Source organism: Rhea pennata, chromosome 26, assembly GCF_028389875.1.
Source record: "Rhea pennata isolate bPtePen1 chromosome 26, bPtePen1.pri, whole genome shotgun sequence".
Taxonomy (NCBI): Eukaryota; Metazoa; Chordata; class Aves; order Rheiformes; family Rheidae; genus Rhea; species Rhea pennata.
The window spans coordinates 3,468,235-3,489,499 of record NC_084688.1 but is presented as its reverse complement, the minus strand read 5'-3'; the positions used below and the strand labels follow the sequence as shown (position 1 = coordinate 3,489,499).

The window sequence follows — 21,265 nt, the reverse complement described above, 5'->3', positions numbered from 1 at the left end:
AGTGAGCCTTTCGGCAAGGTTTACCACGACCCCATCTACCATCGTTTCAAAGCAGTAAGTCAAAGAGCTCCCACCTTCCGTAGTTGGGGTGCTCTTAGCGTCAGATGTTTCAGAAACAGGCTCATCTGATCCATCATCGACTGGTATTTGAAGAGGATAGCCTGGAAAACATTCAAATACTTAGAACAAGTGCCTGGCTGTAAATCATGGACTGTGTATTACGAAGCTGTGATAGCCCAGATCCACAGCAGCAATAAAGAAACTGTAATTGGAGAGTATAAAATACCTGAACGAATAAGCAAACAAAGCGTGAAAATGCCAACCAAAGCACCAGTGCCATTACCAAAAGAAGCAAGCAGAAGCCCATCAGCAAAAGAAAAGCCCAGTGAACTGGACAGTTAGAAACAGCAAAGCATGGCATAAGCAGGAAAGGAGATCTTAGCAACATAAGCAGAAAAGATGTACAGCCGAGTAACCGTTGTTCTCTCTGCCATTTTTGGAGCTGTTAGCTTCCCTCCCAAAGCAAGCTGCTGAGCTCTTCCATGATGTGTAATTCTAATTGCTGCAAATCAGCAAAATCTTTGTAAAGAATTTGGTGTAGCATGAACCTGAAAATAGGAAGACTTGGTTGCAAAAGTCATCTTTTGGAATGGTAGAGCAAGACGCACAGGTCTCCTCTTTGCAGGGAGTCTGGGCAAATGAAACAATGAGAGCTGAAGAAAATGACTTGGAAAAGAAGATTCAAACTAACATAAGCAAAATCCCTAGGAATCTGTGATATGCTAAGCTGAGGCTACAGGGCTATCAGACTGAAATGGACTACAGGAGCCAGAATGAATGGATTCCATGGATTCTCTCCAAGGTAGAGACAACCCATTTATCTCGCACAAGCTGTATCCAAAGCACTTCAAGAAAAGAAAATCAAGATGATGTTCACATGGAGCACAACCAGAAGTGAGTCCCACCCAGTTCATTGGTATTATGTAGGCTTCCAAGCTCAATTGTGGAGCATAGTGGGATGAGAAAGGAAAGTCCTCCTGAGAAATGCAAGTCTGAAATATGGGACAAGAGTCTCTTGTGTGGTCCCTGCTCCCAGAGTCCCCTGCTCAGTTCTCCCCAACTCCCCATGCAGGTGAGAAAAGCAGGCAGCAAACAGCGTCCTTGTGCAGTGTCTCCAAAGAAAAGCAGTGCTGCATTTTTACAGCCAAGTGAGTAGTAAACACATAAGTATACACTTGCAAAGCTGCAGTAACAAGATATGGGATACTAGGGGCTGTTCTGCTCTTGCTGGGCAATGACACCAAACAAAGAAGTGAGCCATGCCACCTCTGCTGCGCTCTTCCATCAACCTGGATGATGGCAACAGCATTTTCCTGCTGCTATAAACATCAGAGTGTCTTGTAGACAACATGTCCGCAGGCTTCAGCTAGCTGATCCATGCTAACCGTCCACATGCAGATACCAGTGCAGACACTCAGCTGTTGGCCTCTCACACCTACAACTGCTCTTTGAGCTAGGGCATGCCTAAGCCTGGATGACATTCACCTTTGCCTATCATCCCCAAAGGTCTGTTCCTTGCTGGAAGGACAGCGTAGGTGTCCTACTCCCCAGGGACCCATACATACTCCTCCTAGCTGGCCCCAAGATCCTCTCATGCTGCCCCACTGGCCCTGCTCTCCCCACCTGGGTCCTTCTCCTCCTGGCGGTGGGCAAGAGAGGTCCTCTACACCATCCCCTCCTGGAGGGGCTTACCTGATGGCATGTGCTTCTCCTGGCCAGCTGAGTGATCATCCATCATAGTGACGTCCTGACGCTGCTCCGCCATCTCTCAGCGAAGTTACTTAAAGGGAAGAGAAAAAATAAACACCCATCAGGTAAAACCTGACACAATGCACTCTCCCCTGGAGCCAGTTGGTGTACTCCCACCTACTGCTCCATGTGACAAATTTGGCTCATCAGCTGATTTCCAGGATCATTAAATATCCTCTAGCAAGCAATCTGCCAAATATCTTTTCAGCCACTGCAAGAAGGTATCTACTTTGTTCCCTTTTCCTTATGAGCCCTCAAATCACACCGTTGTGTCCAGAAAAGGCAACAGCTCAAGATACCCACCACCTATCAGGTTTCACACCAGCGCTGAAATATTCCCTGGATCATTTAACACTACTGTCTCCAAATTTACCCAGAGCATGTTTTGTCTTCAGCCCTTGAGTGGAAAAGGACAGTGGGAAGGGAGTGCTAACATGCCAGATGAGGGGCAGACCCCAGCCAGAGACTGCTCTTTGAACACAGCTGCACTAGGCTCTCAGCACAGCAGATGAGACCGCTGCAATCCAAACTCAAGAGGTCAGAACCAATTCACTAGCGGACCTAAGCTGAACAGAAAACATAGATTTTGCAGAGAAAACATATAAAGGAGCAAATGTTCATTATGAACTTAAGGAAGATCTCATTATTGCTGCACAGGAAAGTGTGTGCCAGCTGTGACATCCATCAGCATAAGGAAATATGCAACTTTTGCTCAACTGCAGCATCAAAATTACACAAGCATTTAAAATCTCTGAAGGGAAAGGACCATCCTGGTCCACACTGGACACTACCAGGGTCACTATTTTGTCACAGGGTTTGAGCTCTGTGTTGCCATAAACTCAGTTTGGCAGTGAAGTGCCTGGCAGTGACTGCCACCTGGGCAGGGACAGAGCTGACCTCCCCGGGGAGTACTCAAGGCAACACACACGTCTCTGGCTGCTCTCCACCTCCCCCAGGAACGGAGCAGCAATACCACGGTCCAGACTCATTCAGCACATCTCCCTCACCCCCTGAGCCTGGTCTAGCCCGTTCACTCAGCGAGGAAGGGCCCCAGGAGAAAACCACCACTCAATACTGTGTGTGCACTTACGAGCTCTGCTAATGCAGGCAAGAAAACACACTTAAAGCTGGACAGTTAAACCTGTTGCTGATGCCTGAAACACCGACATCACTCACAAGGATTGTGGTTGTAATTTCCAAAGAGGAGAGGGATGGGAAAATTATGCAGAGCAGACAAAACTTCATATTCAGCCTGGCTGGAAATGGTTTAAAAGGTGCCAGGAAAGCAGAAGGTAACTGCAAGGGGCAGCATGAAGAATCGCTTTATTTCATTTTACTTTCCATGATGTTCAGCACATGCTTTAAAAAAAAAAAGAAAAAAGAAAGTTTTTTGTGGTTTGGCATAATGCAGAGAATTTTCTCCAAGGGCAAGCAAAAATTCCCAGTGAAATCAAAACCCCACAAACAAACCAAACCTTGCGCCACCTCCACAGAGCCTGGCCTGAGCCAGCACTAATGCATTCGGCAATGGCCCGTGGCACTAGCGATCCCGGGGAGCAGCATACTTAGCACAGACTTATTTTTGCTGCACACTCCAAACTCTGTGTTTGCCAATTTAATCACAGTCACTGAACAGAAGTGTCTGCTGCCAAGGTGTGATGCCACTGCAGAAACGCATGCCTCCAACCCCTGCGGACACAGCCAGCAGGACACACAGCTATAATGACATTCCTATCATTTTAAAAGCAATCCAAAAGAGAGATATCGGGATCAACCAGAACTCTTCAGAGACACATCTGGACCAGGCACTAGTAAAGGAGGGGCTCTTGCTTGGTTTGGGGTCTGAGAGAACAGCACTATGGCTTCTCAACCCTGAACCCTTCACGCTTCTGCAGTGCTAGGAAAGCCTACAGTGAATGCCTTGGTTGTAGAGCCAGGCACAGTATATCGGTCTGGGCAAAGGACTGGGAAGCAGAAAGATGCTAAAATTAAGAGCTGTATTTCCAAAGCGCATCTATCTGCAAAAGGAAATGAACTGGCCAACAAACACTCTGCCTGTCTGTGAAGAGGGGACCACGATTCTCCTCGTTCTCCGCACTGGTTGGACAGACATCGCTTTCAGTTGACTTCCTAACAGCTGATGTAATTACAGCCATTAGCACTGATGAATAACCAGCTATTGCTGTGATTGCATGTTGGCCATAACCATCAGGAGTGAATGAATCTAGAAATGATGCTTCAGGTTACCAGCAGCAAAGAAGCAAACTCACGTGGTCTTATTTGCTGGCAATAAATTACCTGGATGTATGGAACAAAGCAAGAGATGCTCTAATGCTAGTAACCAGATCTCTTATCCAGCTTTTTCTTAAGCTGTTAGGAAGATGACCGTGCAATTTAATTTCTGCCTTAGACAGCTATAACATCTTTTGACAGAACTGTACCAAAGAAGTTTGAGAACTTGCTGTAGAAAAAGATCATCCATAAAAATGGAGGTATGAAACAGGAAGGAATTAAGCGTCTGCTTTTTGCAAACATTTTAGTGAGGTTTCACCCACTTAAAATGAACAGCCCTCATTATTTGGGCACATGGCAGCCGTCCTACCGAGGCTCAAAGGATCATTATTATATCCGTCTCTCACTTGGCTGCCTCTTGATACTATTTACAGGGCTACTTAACCCTGAAATACAAAAATATAATGTTAACCTAGTGTACAGGGCACAAAGGCAACTTGAGCGTGAACACGAGAGTTTGAAATTTAACACACAAAGATGCTGCTCTCGTGTATGTGTATATGGGGAAAGGCGTAAGAGTGAACTCTCCAACCCAAATGCACACACAGGACTGGGTGCAGCAGTTTTCCCCACGCACCACCCTGCCTGGGGGTAGGAAAGCAATCCCGATCCGTCCCACCGTCCGTGGAACCTCCCAGCCCTGCTCACTCCACGGAAGACTTACGGATGCTAACATCTTGGCCTCCGTACTGCCGACTCAGAGGCAAATCACTCACAAATAAGCTGAGCTCGATTTCAGACTTTTCTTTCTTTATTCCGCCTCCTTTTCTCTCTTTCTACCACCTGCTTTTTTTAAAGAGCAATTAAGGTCTGCCCCAGTCTTCCTGGAAGGATGCATTTAGTCCTTCCTTGTCACCGGACAAGGATTTCCTGGGATGTCATCCGGAGAGGACTCCTCGCTTGACACCTACCGAGCTCACACGCCACACCAGCTCATTGCTGGCTCCACGGACAGCATCCGACGTGGCCGAAGATCTTACGCTTCTGCTCCGAACAGAGCGTTCAGCACCTGGGCCGCCCTGGCACGACAGCAGTGAGCAATGATTCAGCAAGGGCCGGGTGAGCCTGCTGGCAGGCGCGCGGGGCCGCCTGGTCGCAGGATGCTGACTCCGGTGCCCTGCTTCTCACTGTCCGGCCGGTGCCAGGGCTTTTCGCCATGAAGAAATACCAGGGTGTTTTTCAGAGAAGCTACAAACACAGAGAAGCTGTTGGTCTTGCCGTCTCTGAGCTATGCAAGAAGGTGTTTAATGCCTTGTTTTTCACAACCAGGCAGAGACAGCTCCTGTTCCTGTTGAGCTCCACACATGGCCAGATTTGGCCATTTCAGAGCTAAAGGACTGGAGATGGGCTCAGGAGGATTTCAACATTAATTTTTCAGGGATGAGAGAGGAAAAGCTGCCATTTCCGTCATGAGGAGAAAAGCACCATCAAAAGCCACAAAGGTGCATCGAAAAAATACCCAACGCAAGTGTGAGAGCGCCTGAAACCCGGCTGCACCCCGGGCACCATTTGCACTCTGTGGCTCCGGGGGCTGGTGCACGGTTTGCCACGGAGAGCCGGAGCAGCTCCCCGCAGATAACGCAGCACACCCTCCCGCCACGTCCACAGCGCGGCAGGCGGAGCGGAGTCGCTCTGTGCCTGAGCAACGACGTGCGGCGGTCAGCAGCGGAGAACAAAAACGCCTCAAATTACCGTGACCCAAGGGGCAGAGAGGGCGCTTCCACGTGCACGTGCTTCCTCGGCATTTCGCTTCTAGCTGAAGAAATGCCCACTCACCAGACGCCCCTCGCAGCCGCCGTCCCTGCCCTGCATACAAAGCATTCCCTGCAAGGAGCTCTGGAAACATTTCCCACCAGCCTGCCCTCGGGAGGCCTGGCATGGCTAAGACTCGAATCCATTACAACAGGGCTGATGAAATGTCATCAGCACCAGATAAGTAAATAAATAATGGTAGGCACACAAGACGACTCAATGGGTAAGTACAAGCGAGCCGCTGCCTCCATTATCTGCAAGCTGCAAAGCTCTCCCAGCAGAATTTGAAATACACAGGCCATATAATCGTGCAGTTATATTCACCAGGAATGTTATCTATACAGTCGTTTTATGCCTCTCTGATGGATGCTGAGCCTCATTCTCTTCCTCTCCTTTTTTCATCTGGTTTACTCCATCAGCTAGAAGCCCTGCTGACTGCAAACTCCACAGCGTACTGATGCACACGTTTTTGGAACGGAGCTGTCCTGTCGAAACCAAGAGGCAAAACTAAACTGCTATATGCAAAACACTCCTCTTTCTAGCTGGAGCATTTCAACTTGGCTTTAGGCTTTTACTTAGGTAATAAATTCATAAGACCAAATGGAATTTAAACCTTATTAAAATGGTATATTTTAGATGGGATTTTTTCTTTATAAAGATGGTTTCTGAAAATTGCACAGCTGAGAAACTACTTAGAATTTTGGAAAAAAAGGCATATAATGATAATCCTTTTTTTTCTCTCTCTTTTCAAATGGGAGGAAGGGGAAATCCCTCTTGGGGAAAAACATAATGCTAAGGGAAATTGTTTGAAAAAACTGTAAAATCAGCCCCACCTTAAAGCAATGGTTCACTAATAAATAATTAGCCTAAGGATAGCTGCACAGAGATAAACTTCGGCAGTACCCTCTGCATGACAGATAAAGCAGAAACCTTCGTAAGAAAACCTTATCCACTTCCAGCAGAACTATTCTTGTTAAACAGGGACACTATCTGAAGAGCAACAGCCTATGCCACTATTAACAGCTCCTCCAAATTTTACATTTTTCACATGCACAGCCCGCCTTTTGGGAGAAGAGGCATATTGAACAGCCATATTTGAGCTGTGCAACTCGGGAGTGCAAAGTTTTTACTGCCAGGAGTACGAGAAACAGCCTGACTTCAGGCAGCAGAAGCGTGTGCTCAGTCCAGCTATACCTCTGATGCTTGCTCTACATAGGCAACCTATTTAATCCCTCTGCACAAATCCAATTTTCCCAAGTTTCCGAGAGAAGCAAGTTTAACTGGTGAGAGCTGAGCAGTCTCCAGCCATCAAATGCAATAGTGTTATTGTTCAAGGTAATAGTTTTGCTGCTCACATCGATGGTAAGATGAAATGCGGACAGGGACGCAGTGTATTTCACTCCAAGGTTTGGAAGTGGTAAAAGAATACAAAATATCGGCCTCCAAACCTGCAACTCGTTGGAGAATGGAGTACTGCCGTTCCCACAGTCAGACCAGTGAAATCTGGAGAGGAACGGGAGCAGACACTCCTATCTTCTTTAACCAGGGCAGCTGAGAGCTGTGCGTGGACCCATCAGCACAGCAGTGGGGGCCCGGGGTGGCTCCCGGCCTTCAGGCCACCAGGCAGCTCCGAGACGCAGCTCTGCTCCATGACACAGCAAATTAAGCTCAGTACTGCGGTAACCAGGAGCAACTCTCTCCTAGAGTGTGAACAGCATTTCATGGCCGAACCTGGCCCCAGAACAATCCCTGCAGGCATTTTGTACAAAATGTTAGGGACTAAAAGCCAAAACAGCTACAGAAGCAATTTAGATCCCAAAGAGCCCAAAGCCTATGGGACCACATCTCCAACAAGAAAAGCCTCAAGTGAAATGAAACAACCCTTTAACAGCTGTCAACATCACTGAGGTTTAGTACAGGAAGCAAAAGCTGTTAAGAGTCAGTTCAAAGTCCAGAAGAAATTTAAAGGGGAAAAAAAATAGTCTTCTCTGTGGAATTTGGCAAGGATACTAAAAGCAATTTCACTGCTTTCACAGGAGCTTGCAGAGACCTGACAGCAAAGCCTACAAGCTTTATGTGATGGTTCCCACATCGCCTGCAAAATTGCATACTGCCTTTTGTCCAACACCCACAAAGATTTCCATGCCAGCCCGTGATCAGGCTGACCTTGCTTAATTCGCAAGATGTAATGAGTGTGGCTCAAGACAGCAGAGCCACATCCCTGACACTGTCCTGCACTAGTGCCCAGAGAAGTGAGTCAGGAATGAAAGTACTGCTGCTCTACTTCCACTGCCTGTTCTGTAAATTTACTTTCTAAACAGCCTATCAGGCTTGAAGGCATGTATGCAGTGGCTTCGTCTGGTCTGACAGTGGAAATAAAAGCTACTATAGCACAGCTGGCGTGGCACTGTTTTGAGTAAATACAACTGCTCAATTCACGGCAAATCCCCCCAGCACAACCCACACGTGAAAACAGGTCCAAACAAAACAACTGCTGCATCCTTCCTCCAAAAGGAACTGTAACAACTGCTATAAATACTATTTCACAGAGAGGGAAGGAGAAAGGGGAAGGCTTATGCAAAGCAAGACTGAAAAAGTAAATGAAGCCAATAAATGAACAAAATACATGAGAAGTTCCCAGCTAGAATACATTTGAGCCCTGTACTAAGGGCATAAACCAGCTCATGATGTTGGAAAGAAACTTCTCCCATGAAGTGGCATGTTCCTCCCATCTGGCAATCCCTCTGAGCTGCACAGCAGAAGGCCACGTGGCACTAGGCAGCCCCATGCCTGGTCTGATACACCAACTCTTGCATGCCAAGGACCGCGCACCCTGGATGTCTTTTCAGATAGCGATCGGAATACACCTCCAACCAGCACAAAGACACAGCAGATCCCTCTTGCTGCTGCCGCTCAGGCTAAACAGCAGCAAACCACACGCAGAGTCTCCAGCCCTCTCCACCTGGGAAGATCGGGATCCCAAATTAAGTACAGCGGCCTGAGGTCTGAATCCCTTGGCGAAAGGTTTCATTGCTACGCAAGGTAAATAAAACCAGCGCTGAAAACAACGTACCCGATTGAAAACGGGCCAGTGGTGGAGGGGGAAGAAAGCAGATGCCGAGGACCACACAGGTGTGCTTCGGTGGCACTCAGCCGTGCTTCGGTGGCACTCAGCCCTGCGTACTCTGTGCCAGGCGACATCATTGGCACTGTCACAAAGGAGCAGGCAAACGCGTCCCTGCAACCCGTCTGGGGCCAGGAGATGAGTGCTCCCCCGACGCTCCTCCAGGAAAGCGGGTCAGCCCCCGCCCCCCGCTCGCCCGCGGACCCCACGACACGCAGGACTGCAACGCGGCCCCAGGGAACAACCGACTGATGGGACAGCCGTGGACCAAGAGCAGCCGTTTCTGATCGGTCACGGGGTCATCCTGCATCGCACAGACAGAGGTAGAGTCTCGATCTGCAGCTATTCAAATTGCACAACTCCAGCGATCACAGGCCTGAGAACTAATGACTCAATTCAGATCTGCCCAAACCCCAAAATAAACTAGATAAAGAGAGATCTCTCTGCAGCTGCGTGCATGTCGGGGGGGTACTAGCTGCAAATTGATAGGAAAATAGAGAAAAGACGTATTTCAGCAAAAGGTAAAGTGCAATGCCTTGAGAGATACTGGCTAGATTTGCACACTCTGGTACTCATCACTGGGTCCATCTGAGCAGCTTTGCTACCAGCCACAAACTGCTAACTGTCCATGCAATCACAGAGGGACCTAGCTGATTTCCAGGCAGTGACGGAGTAAAGCCGCTTGGTTACTGTGTCCTGAGCTCGGCTGCAAGGATATCTTACTTCTCCATTACTTAAGCAGTAAGGATGGTAAGTATCCAGACTTGTTATTTGAAAATGAAAATTCAGCTAACATGAGCTATCTAAGTGTAACCTCTGAAAGGTGATCAAACACAAAGTTTTTTTAAAAAGCATGATTGCATCTGAGTTACTCAATTAAAACAAAGTGACAGCCTCATGAAATAACATCAGCCTGAAAAGCTGTTCATAATTCATAAGCAACTTTCTTTTCATCTCCTTTGTGTACTTTTCCAAGTACTGTTTTTCCCAGAAGCTGACAGATGAAGGAATATCTCATTAATCGCAAGCACTGCCTAATACGCAGCGAGTAAGAGAAATAATATGGAGTTTCAAGTTATCTAGTCAAGGGGCTGGAAAACTTCCTGTGGGGTACAAAGAAGGATGAAATTCTCTTGGAAGAATGGGGGGGAGCTGCAAAAGAAATAGTCTCAAAAATGCATTTTTCTTCACTGTTTTTAACATTTTTTCCTTGTTACAGTGTAACTAACTCCTTGGAGGCCTGGGACTTTTGACACCTCTCCCTGGTGACAGGAGACCTTCTATGCAGACTTGAGTTGGTTTGGGTTCATTACAGAGCAGCTTTGAGGAAATGGGGAGCCTCATCACAGCAGGAGTGCACCCACTGGCTTTGTGCACACCCGTTTGGGACCGGAAGGTTACTGAGCAACAAGGCAATAAAGATCTCCCACATCAGCTAATGGCATAAGACGGGATGGAGAGATGACAGATGCCCCATTTGAGGACTTCGCATTATGCATCTCTATCAACACCGAGAAAATCCACCTAATTCTACGCTGTTTCCCAAAGGGGCCTGAATACGAAGGCAGCTTTGGTGAATACCAGAGACGTGGCCGTTCCCTGCTGTAAAGGCCCACTGCTCCAGCGAAGCAGCTCTCAAACTGGGAGGGAGGAGGGAGGTGAGATGCAGCTGATGCTGCAGGGAGCAGAGCAGCTGGTGCTGGCAAGAATGGGGCAGAGCTGCAGCAGAGCCATCGTGTAGAGCCGTACAGAGCAGGCGAGCGTCACGAGAGGAACGTTCTCACACATGGCCAAGAGACCATGGTGAAACACGGCACTGGGCTGCTGGGGTGGGCTGATGGGTTACAGTCCCCTGAGCCCGGGGAAGATGAGAAGAGAGGGCAATAACATTGAGGGCAAGGAAGTCCCAAGTGACGAGATGCCACAATTCTGTAAAAACAGCGTTAGAAAGGGAAAGAATGGCTGGGTTCAAAGATGTAAGCATTCAGGGAATCATCACTGTGTGGCCCTTATAAATCTAACCTCTCCACAGCCAGCAGTCATGCAAGCTAATTGCTGGGAGTCACCAGCTGGCAAAGGTCTCCAGGGCACGTTCACAGCGAGAGAGAAGCTGAGGGATACTCACGTGCTGACAAGTTCTTCAGTGTTGCTGAGAATTAAACTAACAGAATTTGCCATCCCAAATCAGCTTAGGCCCAGTTCAGCAGCTGCCTCCAAGCAGGGTGGCAATTATGAGACCAGATTACTCAGGCACACAACTCCAGTCCATGGGCTTGAGCAGCCAGAGTAGCTGGAGTTGGGCAACAACTGTATCTGGACATCTCTCCTCTGCTCAAGCAAAAGGATGCCATAACATGGGCCCTTCCAGGAACAGAAATTTGCTGGAAATTGCATGAGGGAATATATATAAGTATTTTGCAATGCAGGAATATGAACCCTAAATCTCGCATTAATCTCTACTGACAGAAGCACAAGGTGGTTTACAGAATATGCGTCATTAGTCCATCTTCCCTGCAAGGAGAAAAGAGGTAAGAAACCTTATTACAAAGCAGGTTGGGAACAAACCAGAAGGGAAGACAAGCTCCTCAAAGATAGTGCAACCTCTGTCCTCCCAGCTGTGCTGCCTCTTCCTCCATCCTTCTCCTCCAAGGAAGGGCTCTCTGGATTAGCACTTCAGTAGGGGAAAATGGAGAAAGATCCTAACTGAGGCTATAGGGATGTCTTGTCAGCAGAGGCAGTGAGGCCCTGAACCTTGACCCATTTGCCTGGAGAAATCCCTAATCAGGTTATAAGGCTGAATTCATTTTTAACTTGCATTTGTGAGGCTAGTTGCAGCAAAGCAACCCCTCAGCCCGATGTCTGGGGGTTGCTGCTGTAAAGTTAAAGAGCATTTAGAGACTTCAGCAGAACACTGTACAGACTGTGACAGCGTTACAGACAGGAGGAGGAACACACAACTGTGGACTGCTGTGAGTGGTAGTAGTCATTCCGGGTCATCACCTCCTTCTCTGCGGCTTAGCTGGCCATGCTGACACTAAACACATTTAAATTCCCCACTGAAAAGTGGTCCCCAAAAAGCTTTAGACCAGAGAAGAGCAGAAGAAGGTAGAACAGCTCCGCCTTTTGCTTCAGCTGAAATCTGAGCGCTTCCACATCAACCTGTAGCATCTCTGTCTGCTTTTAGTATCTTCCTTTCCTGATTTTTTTGTACTCCTTCTTATATTCTTTTTTTCCCCTTTGCCTGGCATAACTGAAAGTCAAAACCAACCTTCTGCAACACCACAACAGCTGCCCCCCCGCCACGTATCCTTTTTCTGTGCACTTACAAGGGGAGCATTAAAGGGTGATTGCTACAAATGGAGGTGCTGGCACTCCAAATTGCACTTCCCATGCCATGCTGTGATGCAAAGATCAGGCTGTCTCTAAGTCCACTAACTTTAGCTAGATTAAAGCTCTGATCAGAGGGACTTACACAGCAGCAAAAAAGGAAGCATCAGTAGTTTTAAGGCTTGTTCTCTCTGTTCAGCAGGCTCTTCATGAATAGAAGGAAGAGAAGCCTCTTTAGTAGGGATTTACTAGGCTACCTTTGGATTTTTGCCCAGCCCCCTGCTGCAATATCTTGCAGTTATGCATTTCACAGAGCTACGAGATGGTCTATGGGTGGATAAATTCTTCCTCCCCCCAAATCCTGCTTGCTTTGCGAAGCCTTTAAGCAGCTGGACATGTAGAGCGGATCAAAGAGATGGCAGAAGATCTTATTTACCAGCTAATTCTTTTCATCAATTCCCATCCCAGGCTCAGCTCCACCCTTTGGAAATTAGAGCAGTCTCTGCTGCCTCACATTTCAGGCAGCACCAAGGACTCAGTCTTGCACCATTTGTTATTCATTTAACAAAGAACAGGGGCAGCCTAATACTTCCCCAGTGCTGCCTTTCAAAAGCTCCGCTGCATGCTGAGATGTGGCTGGATTGCTGGACACGGCAGTATGGCAAAGTCTGCAGACGATCTCACCTCTTGCTGGGAGGAGCAGCTCTCCTAGGCTGCCCACTGCTACGGCAAATCCAGCCAGGAAGGAAAACGGCCCCTTCACAGATGGAAAGGGCAGGGAGAAAAGTTTCAGCCGCACGTTAGTGCAAATGGAAAGAGAGGGGCCCCTCTCAGATGCCCCTTTCACATTCAGTTAAAAGCAAGGAATGTGCTCAGTGCCTGACACGAAGATTTCAGAGGAGTCTAAAAGGCTTTGCCCACTCCCCCCTAAGTCTCGTCTCAAAAAGACACCTAGTGCTTCTGGCCCTCTTCTGCTAATGCCGAAGTATGGCTTGTTCAGATGTTCCTCCATGCCGCCAGACAGTCAGGAAGACTCTTCATGTAAGCTTGCTCGCACAACGGCTTGCTTCTTGGGGCATTAGAGTAGCATGTATTTTGTCACTCTCTGTTATCTGTCCTGCAATAACAGAGCATCCAAGTCAACATATTCATACTGTCATTTTCCAGCAACAGAAGAAAACCACTGTTAGCATGTGCAGGGAAGGAGATAGGGAAAAGAGGAAAGAACAGTTCCACAAAACCCCGCTGGGACGTTTACGAATTAGGACAGTCAATGGCATCACAGTGCTCTGCTCCATCAAAAGACTGTTTTACCTTGGCTGGCAAATTACCCTGCGAGGAGGAAGAAATTGCTTTCCTGAGAGACTGCATTGCCTGGAGAAAGGAAAACAGACATCCATCCCCACTAACTGACGGCTGCTGCTGTCTTCACCGTCACTCACACGGAACAATTATAAAGGATGTTCCCACAATAAGCAGTCAACTAAGATCCCTTCCGCAGAGCAGTCAGCGGTAAGAGGAGCTTGGCAGGGCTCATCTGGCTTTGGGATGCTTGCAATCTACCACGAGCTGGACTATTAGCGTGGCCAGCAGTTTCTCATGGTTATCACAGTTTTCTTCATTAAAATGAGGTCAGAAACAAACTGACAGGGCTTATTTCATGCTTCTGTGGGTACCAAAACACATCCCAGGGCAGGGAAAGGCTCACTGACAAAGGATCACCCCTATTTCCCAGACACTGGCTATTTGGGGGCACAGTGAGCGCAGTCACACCCTTTTGGTTCCCGGACTAAGCTCCCAAAATGTAGATCAGCTGATCCAAGAGCTGAAAAATACCACCAAACTTGTTCTTTATTAGCCAGCCAGCCACCAAACACCCTCAAATAAAAGGGTCCAAACATCCATGCTAGCTGCCAAAACAGCACAGCAATGCTGCAACGTCATCAGCTGAAGCACAGGAAAAAGATGCTTCTAGCAGGTTAGCAAGCAGCAATTCCTTGAAAGCAGCTCTGCTGTTCATCGAAATATGAGCTCTCAAGCACCATCTCCATTTTACAGCCTACTGCTTTGCAGCACAGCCGAGTGCTGCAGGACCCAGCAGAGATGACTGCCAGTCCGAGAACGAAAGCTCTCTGCTGTTTTCCTTTCTCCACAGTCTTCTGTAGCAGCGCACATACAACAGGATCTACTTGGTGCGCAGGAGTCGCAGGCTAGAGAAATATCTGAAACCCGGTGTGAATATGTGATCAAGAATCAGCCCTGAGCCATTTGCACACTGCAAAGACCACCAGCACACTGCATCGAAGAGCTGAAGCTAAATGTCCTGCATTTAAGTACATAAAATGCAGATTCCAAAGAAAAGAGAGAGAACAGAAACCAGGATGTCAAATGTTGTTGACATTGGATAGGAGAGATCAACATACAACCAGTAGATTCGTAACTTAACACAGTGAAATGAGAAGAAAGCTTCGCTTCCGCATGCAGATGGACTTGAAGATCTGGGTCCTACTATTGCCCTCCACCTCAGCCAAAACATGACACGTGCTTACACTGCAGCACCATGTCAAGGGCCCGAATTAGGCGGCAAAAACCCAGATGTCTGGGCCTCCCAGCAGCCAACGCTTTGACTATGGAAAGACAAAGAGCAAGGGCCCTACCTCAAAACTGGGCAGAGTGAGGGGGCAATTCAGCAACAGCAAAAGTCAATCCGGGGCAGCACTGCTTGGTCCTAATCCTTCTCCTTACCGCACTATTGCTCTTCTAGCCCCCCACTGGGAGGTGGTTCAAGGCACTAAGCCAGCAGCAACTGAACCTCTTACCAGCCAAAGAAATTTTCTATGATATCAAGCGCTACAGACCGTCCCAGCCCAGGTTTGGAGCGCTGATACAACATGGCAGAGGGGGACAGCACAGGAGGCGAGCACTACACCAGCCCCGGCTGCCATCCGGGTACACCTTGAGCCTCTCCATGTTTTGCCTCCGGCTGCAGAAAGATGCTGTCAGGATGCAAGGTAACTATTTATTGCTTGCTTTGATCTCATCTGCTCTTCTTTCTTTGATTTCACAGTACTGACAACATTTGCTGCACTCTGGCAGAACAGCCTATGCTGAAGTTCTCTGAATATTTAACGCTGGCACAGTAATAAAGATATTAAATATAGAAGATTCACCATGTCACTGCTCTAGCCTACAAACGCATGAGTGCACCTTTGCAGATCCTAGTCAGAGTACACGGTACAGAGCCAGGAAAGTGCTGCAGACACTGTTGTAAGAGATTTTCTTGGGGCAAGGATAACATTCAAGGTGTCTTCTTGGGCTGGGCCTTCCATTTCTTAAGTTATTCTGAGTGGTTTCAACACATGGCTAAAATTAAAATGATGAAAACAGCACCATCTGCTCCAGCTACTGCCACACCACCCCGGCTGGCATCGCTCTTGCAGCAGCAGAAAACTTGTCCTAGGGAAGAAGCCAAGGCAGGAGAGCTTTTTCCTAGACAGCGCTGTTTTACTTCTACAGAATCTGAATTTGCAGAGCCCCTGGCTGCAGAGACTGCTGATGCAGAGGCCGTGTCAAGCATGCCAGGAGCAGAGGCTTCCACTACTGCCACGAGGAGCAGGGAGCAATGGATGGGGCATCCGGGCACTTGGGTTAAGCAGCGAGGGTGAGGAACCCAGCTACGTGTCTCAGATGCACATACAGGAATGGATGTTACCAGCTTGCCTCCCAACCTTTCTGGGCTCTAGCATGACTTGTCCTCACCACCATCAATCACTGTGCAACCAGACAGAGCTTGAAGAGAAAGATTTTAGCTTCTGTCCAGTTTTCCTGTATTATTTTGCTTTTCATTACTAGGCTACCTTTGGGAGGAGATCAAAAGTCAGAGCAGGCTTCCTGAAAGCCCTTTTCATTTTGTTTAAAAATTCAAAGGATGCAAACAACAGGACGGCCATTGAGAATTTCTGGTACGCTTGGGTCTATTGTAGAACAGCTGAGAAAACCCTGATCCTCAAACTGTTCTATATCAAGATTGATCAATCCAACAACCTAAAAAGCCAGTTTGTTTGGGGTTTTTTAAACTTCTATGAGAAAGAGCAATGAGGAAAAGATGAACGTAGAAAGTAAATCCTAAACAACAGCAAGAGAGCAAGGCAGAGGGAAAAGCGCATCATCTAACACTGTGAGTTAGCAGGGACTGGGAGGTTTCATGAAAATCAGTGATGGTGACAGGGATGACTACATCAACAGTCTTGCTTCACTGTTCATTGGGAAGTTACTGCTCCAGTTGCAGAAAGTTGCTGATCAGACTTTCTTTGTTCCTTGGCTGCAACAGTTCAGGTCACGTGCATGTCTTAGTGCTCCAAGTTTCATACACCATGCCTTGACCAGCAGAAGTGAAATGTGTGGCATTTTCAGCTAGGTATAAGGGCAGGACAGGCATGAGGAGATGGACAGACAATAACATCTTTAGACACCCAGAGTAAGTCAGGAGAATGTGTGTTCTTATTTCCAGAACAATAAAAATCCAACAGAATCTGCATTTGCAACTTTATTTTTCATAACCAGCAAGCCCAATGTGAACCATGCTGAGGCACAAGACAAACAAAGATTTTCAAGTGACAGAGAATGAATGACAGCAAATAAAAATCTTTATACACAAAATACATCCTGGTAGAGTACTCAGATGTCTCTCTCCAGCTGGTCTTCCGATGGTTTTGACCATTCAGGATGACACTAAGGCCACAGTCTGTCTTGCTTCACATCTAGTTTTATATGCTGATGAGCAGAATTGCAATAAAAGCAGATGTAGGCAGCTTGAGTGGTGACAATCCATTTGAGAAGGTAACCCAGACCGTGCATTCAGCCAACGGGAGCTGCAAAACCATCAACTGTTCCCCTTCCCCCACAAAAGGTTAAAGGATAAGCAGTGAGTTTAAAATCAGAATCTGCATGCATTTCACCCTGAACAGGAATTAGGTGGAAGCCTGTCTTCCTTTCCAGAAGGGATGAACACTCAAAATTGTCCAAATTTAAGATTGTCCCAAGTCGGGGAATTCAGGTTCAACCTTCCCCAATACATCTGTTAAAAATAAATGAGGTGCAATCAGTCTCCTCGGGGATTTTATCCCCTTTCAGCTCTAAATTCAGCTCTGCCGTCACACACATGATATGCATGAAAGGACAGCCTGCTTCAGAGCCTTACTTCTTGCTTAAAATAATATTGCTCCAGGTCTCAGGTTACAAGAGACCCATTCATGCTCTCTGTAAGGTCATGGTCTCTTCTCCAAATCACTAATACAAAGGTTGGAATAAACAGGGTTGTAGACATTTCGGCAGTGCTGCTTTTCATCGCAGTACATGAACAGAGACTATTTTGAAAAGGCTCTGACCACACCTACAGCCACAGTGCTCTGTCATTTCTTATCAAGGCAGGCACAGAGCAGTTTATTGCTGCTGAAAGATGCTAGATTCTGTCCTCGAAGGGAAAGCAGGCAGCAGCAAAGCGAACTCCTGACTGCAGCGTGACAGCTTTTACCCGTCTTTCGGGACGGCCGATCTTCAGGTGGGAAGCGTTCAGGTATTTCCCTCTCTGTAGACTACAGGAACAGGACTTTTCAGTGCCCAGTGATCCCTACTCAGTTCCAAAACTCATTTTACAGATTCCTAAACAGCAATCAGATGATCCCCTCTTCAGCATCACCCAGCATCATCTAATTCTCTCCTGCTAATGATGACTTCCTAATACTTCATCCAAACCATTTCAAGCTATTTTGCTATGTGCAGCGGGAAGATGCTTTTCATCTGAGCACTAACACAGCTTCAACCACGATACAGGAATCTTCCATTTAAGGACTTAAACGAGCATAAAGAGGCTCTTGCATGTTTCAACAGAACAAGTAGACCCAGGGAGTCAGAGACCCCTCCATAATGAAGGTACACAAGCAACAGGGACAATGAAACATGCTTCAGATCTGAGCACAGACCTCAGACTGCCGCAACAATGAACCCTTTTATAAGGCACAAGAAAAGCAGTTACCATATCTGAGATGAAGCAGTAACAAATGCTTCCCCATTAAATGGAATTCCAGACTCTTCCCCCCTAGCCCAGAAGAACCTGGGGGTAGGAAGGGGCTGACAAGATAATTCAGCTAACATTTAAGTAGGGAAAGGACAAAACACATACAAATTAGGCTGCAAAACCATAAAACAAGGACACACTGATAACAGGTCAGCAATGCTGCAGATGGGGGAGATTTTCCAGCCAGCAAGCGCTAGAAGCCTAGCACAAAACAGGGTGAAGTCACAGGCTCTGGGTCAATAAGCACTTCTGCACCCACTGCCCCACTAATCTACAGCCTGGATGACCCAGAGCTGGCTGCTCCTGCAGCTGCATAGATGAAGAAAACACAGGCCTCATCAGGGACCTGTCAGCATCTTGCAGCGAGCTGACACCCAATTTGCTCCAAGCAAGTCTAGTTACTGAGCTCTTTGAGCTAATGCAACCTGAAGCAAGGGCCAGGGAAGAGTTAACTGCCTCAGAGACTCGCAGAGGCACTGTGGAAGAACATGGATCTTAGTCTGCTAGGCAACACTTAAAATGGAAGGTAAGGAGGACAGGAAGCAGAAAGAAAAGAAGAGACCAAACAGCATGCCCACACGTGCCCATAGTACTCAGATCTGGGAGGTGCCGGAGACACACACCCTGCTTCAGATGCAAGCAAAATCTGAGAGCATCGGCACTGACTCCTGTCTCCAGCTCACAGCTGCCCATTTCAGATCACCCATCCACCACTGCAACCCATCCGAGCCTCCTCTTAGAGAGTCCCCAAAAGTCTGTTCCTTTGTCACAGGATTCGGTCTGGTTCTCGATACTCTCACCTTCGTCCCATCCTTTCTGAACCTGTTCTCTTGCTTACTGATGGGGAGTAACTACAAGCAATCCTGCAGTAGATCTTTAGCGAAACTTTTTATCTGCTTTCCTTTTTGTAACTAAAAGCATTATTTATTATTTCTGCCTGAATATGCCTCCAAGGCTCAGTTATTCCACCAGAAGAGGCCAAGAGAAAAGCATGTTGTTTTCCATCTCATTTGGAGATGCCCATTGTTAAAAGCTACTTCTACAAGCCCCTCTAGCTAGCTCCAGGGCAGCATCATTTGTCATGATGATGAGACAGTGCAAGAAACCACAAATAAAGACATAAATTCAGAGGGCAGAATTTCACTGTGGTGAAGTCTGCCCTCAAATGCAAAGTCAGTGGGAGCTTAAAATGAACCAAAGACAGAATTCAGTCTTCGGAATAAAACTAGTGAGGCCCTGAGCTCACTGACATCCGATGTCCGATACCACGAGCTACAGACAGACAGCGGATGGCAGAAAGTCTGTGAACCTCCACTGCTGTAACACAACCACACGATCCAGCTCCAATCACAGGTCTAACCCTTAAATCACAAAGGCAATTTAGTCCCAGCAACTTTCATCCCATTGCATGCAGGATCTGCAGTGCGAGGGTAATAAAATACTTAGGACCTGCATAGAGCTGGTCAGCATTTTGTAAAAGGTGGCTCAGCATTAGGAAAGGAACATGAGCCATATTTACATCTCTTGAAGCCCCTGGATCTGACAGGACATCACTTAAACAGCACTCAAATATTGTTTTATAAGCATTTAAAAATTCTGCTGCTCCACTGATTTATAGGAAAAACGGACTGAAAGTGCTGGCAGCACTTGTAATCTACAGAAATGTTAGTTCTTCCTTCAATCTTAGCCATATTAGTTTGTTTACTTCTGACCAGACCAACTTAAGTAGGTTTTCAAATAAAAGTGGCATTTTTATACAGAGGCTCTTCTTACCAGCCTGTACCGACACAGAGCCCTGCACATAGCAGCCTGCCTCACAACACAGAGGCTAAAGCTACAAACTGACCTCTGCAAAGCTCATCCCACTGGATAACTCCTTCTCTTGGGAAAGCCTCTTCTTGCACATCTCTTCTGTCATCTCAAACTAACTGTACAATGAATGCACTCACCTTGAGCTCTGCAAACCAGGACAGGAACATTTTGTCATCCAGAAGCCCAGTGCAAGCCAATTTTCAGCCTGGACACACAGTTCTGACACCATCATGCAGACACGCTGCTGATCACAGCCTCCTGCTGCTCTTGCACCCCTCCTGTTGCTGTAACTCCAGTCACCAAGGTACGATGGTCCCTTCCAGCACAAAGACCCTCCAAGCACCAAGAACGCCCAAACCCACATTTCCTCAGGGTGCCCTGACTCCACCCCAGGGAGGAGATGTGAGAAGTAAGAGCAGAAAAGACAGTGTGCATCTCTCACAAGCCCATAGCTTGCTCTACTCCATCTCTTTTGCCCTCTTCTTGTCCCCCTTCCACTCCTACCTTGCTGCATCTCACAGGATGAGAGCTGACGTGGTCCCTGTGCTCACCATCAACTACTGAAAAATATCCCCTTCAGCCCTCTGTTCAGCCTCCATCAAAGACTTGCTCTCTCGGTAGCCAACCCTGCTACCTGAAAATGTGAAAGTACGGCAGCCAGACAAGGAAAGAAGAAAATTTGCTTACCCATTGCTCTGCTTAATGCCTCTTGAAGAATTTCATTTTGCAGCAAGTGACTTTACACACTGATGAAATCCATCTGAAATTACATCAGGCACTGACAGGCAAACATCCTGGGACAGGAACTGATGGGGTGCCATAAGGTAAATACAGGCAGGTGGCAGAAAGGCCTGCAAGCCAATGCTGTGGGGTGTTCAAAAATCACACACACACACTGTTCAAAAAAGATGAATGCAAATGTTTATCACCTTTCTTGCTAGTGCTAATGTTTCTCCATGAACAGCAGAGTCAAATGCGGCCTTTCCTTCTGTGGACTTGTATTATTAAGAGGCAGATTATACCTTCTGCTATAATCTGTCAGCCTTCTCCTCTTCCAGGCACCTTAGAGCATC

At 47.3% G+C, this 21,265-nt stretch overlaps 1 protein-coding gene across 18 annotated transcripts in view; it reads right to left on the bottom strand.

Moving 5' to 3' along the window:
• The window catches only part of MAPT (microtubule associated protein tau), a 57,574-nt gene that overhangs the window by 26,091 nt on the left and 10,218 nt on the right, over positions 1 to 21,265 (bottom strand). For 13 of the 18 annotated variants that reach the window (XM_062595494.1, XM_062595492.1, XM_062595486.1 and 10 more), the window contains exons 2-3: positions 1,753 to 1,840; positions 75 to 161 (exon numbers count right to left, since the gene is read on the bottom strand). In XM_062595494.1, the coding sequence (XP_062451478.1) occupies positions 75 to 161; positions 1,753 to 1,825 (160 nt within the window). In that variant the 5' untranslated portion in view covers positions 1,826 to 1,840. Of the gene's footprint in view, positions 1 to 74; positions 162 to 1,752; positions 1,841 to 7,301; positions 7,320 to 12,988; positions 13,128 to 20,329; positions 20,571 to 20,696; positions 20,827 to 21,265 lie in introns of those variants that run through there. The other 5 variants (XM_062595482.1, XM_062595478.1, XM_062595480.1 and 2 more) reach the window with 4 other exon arrangements.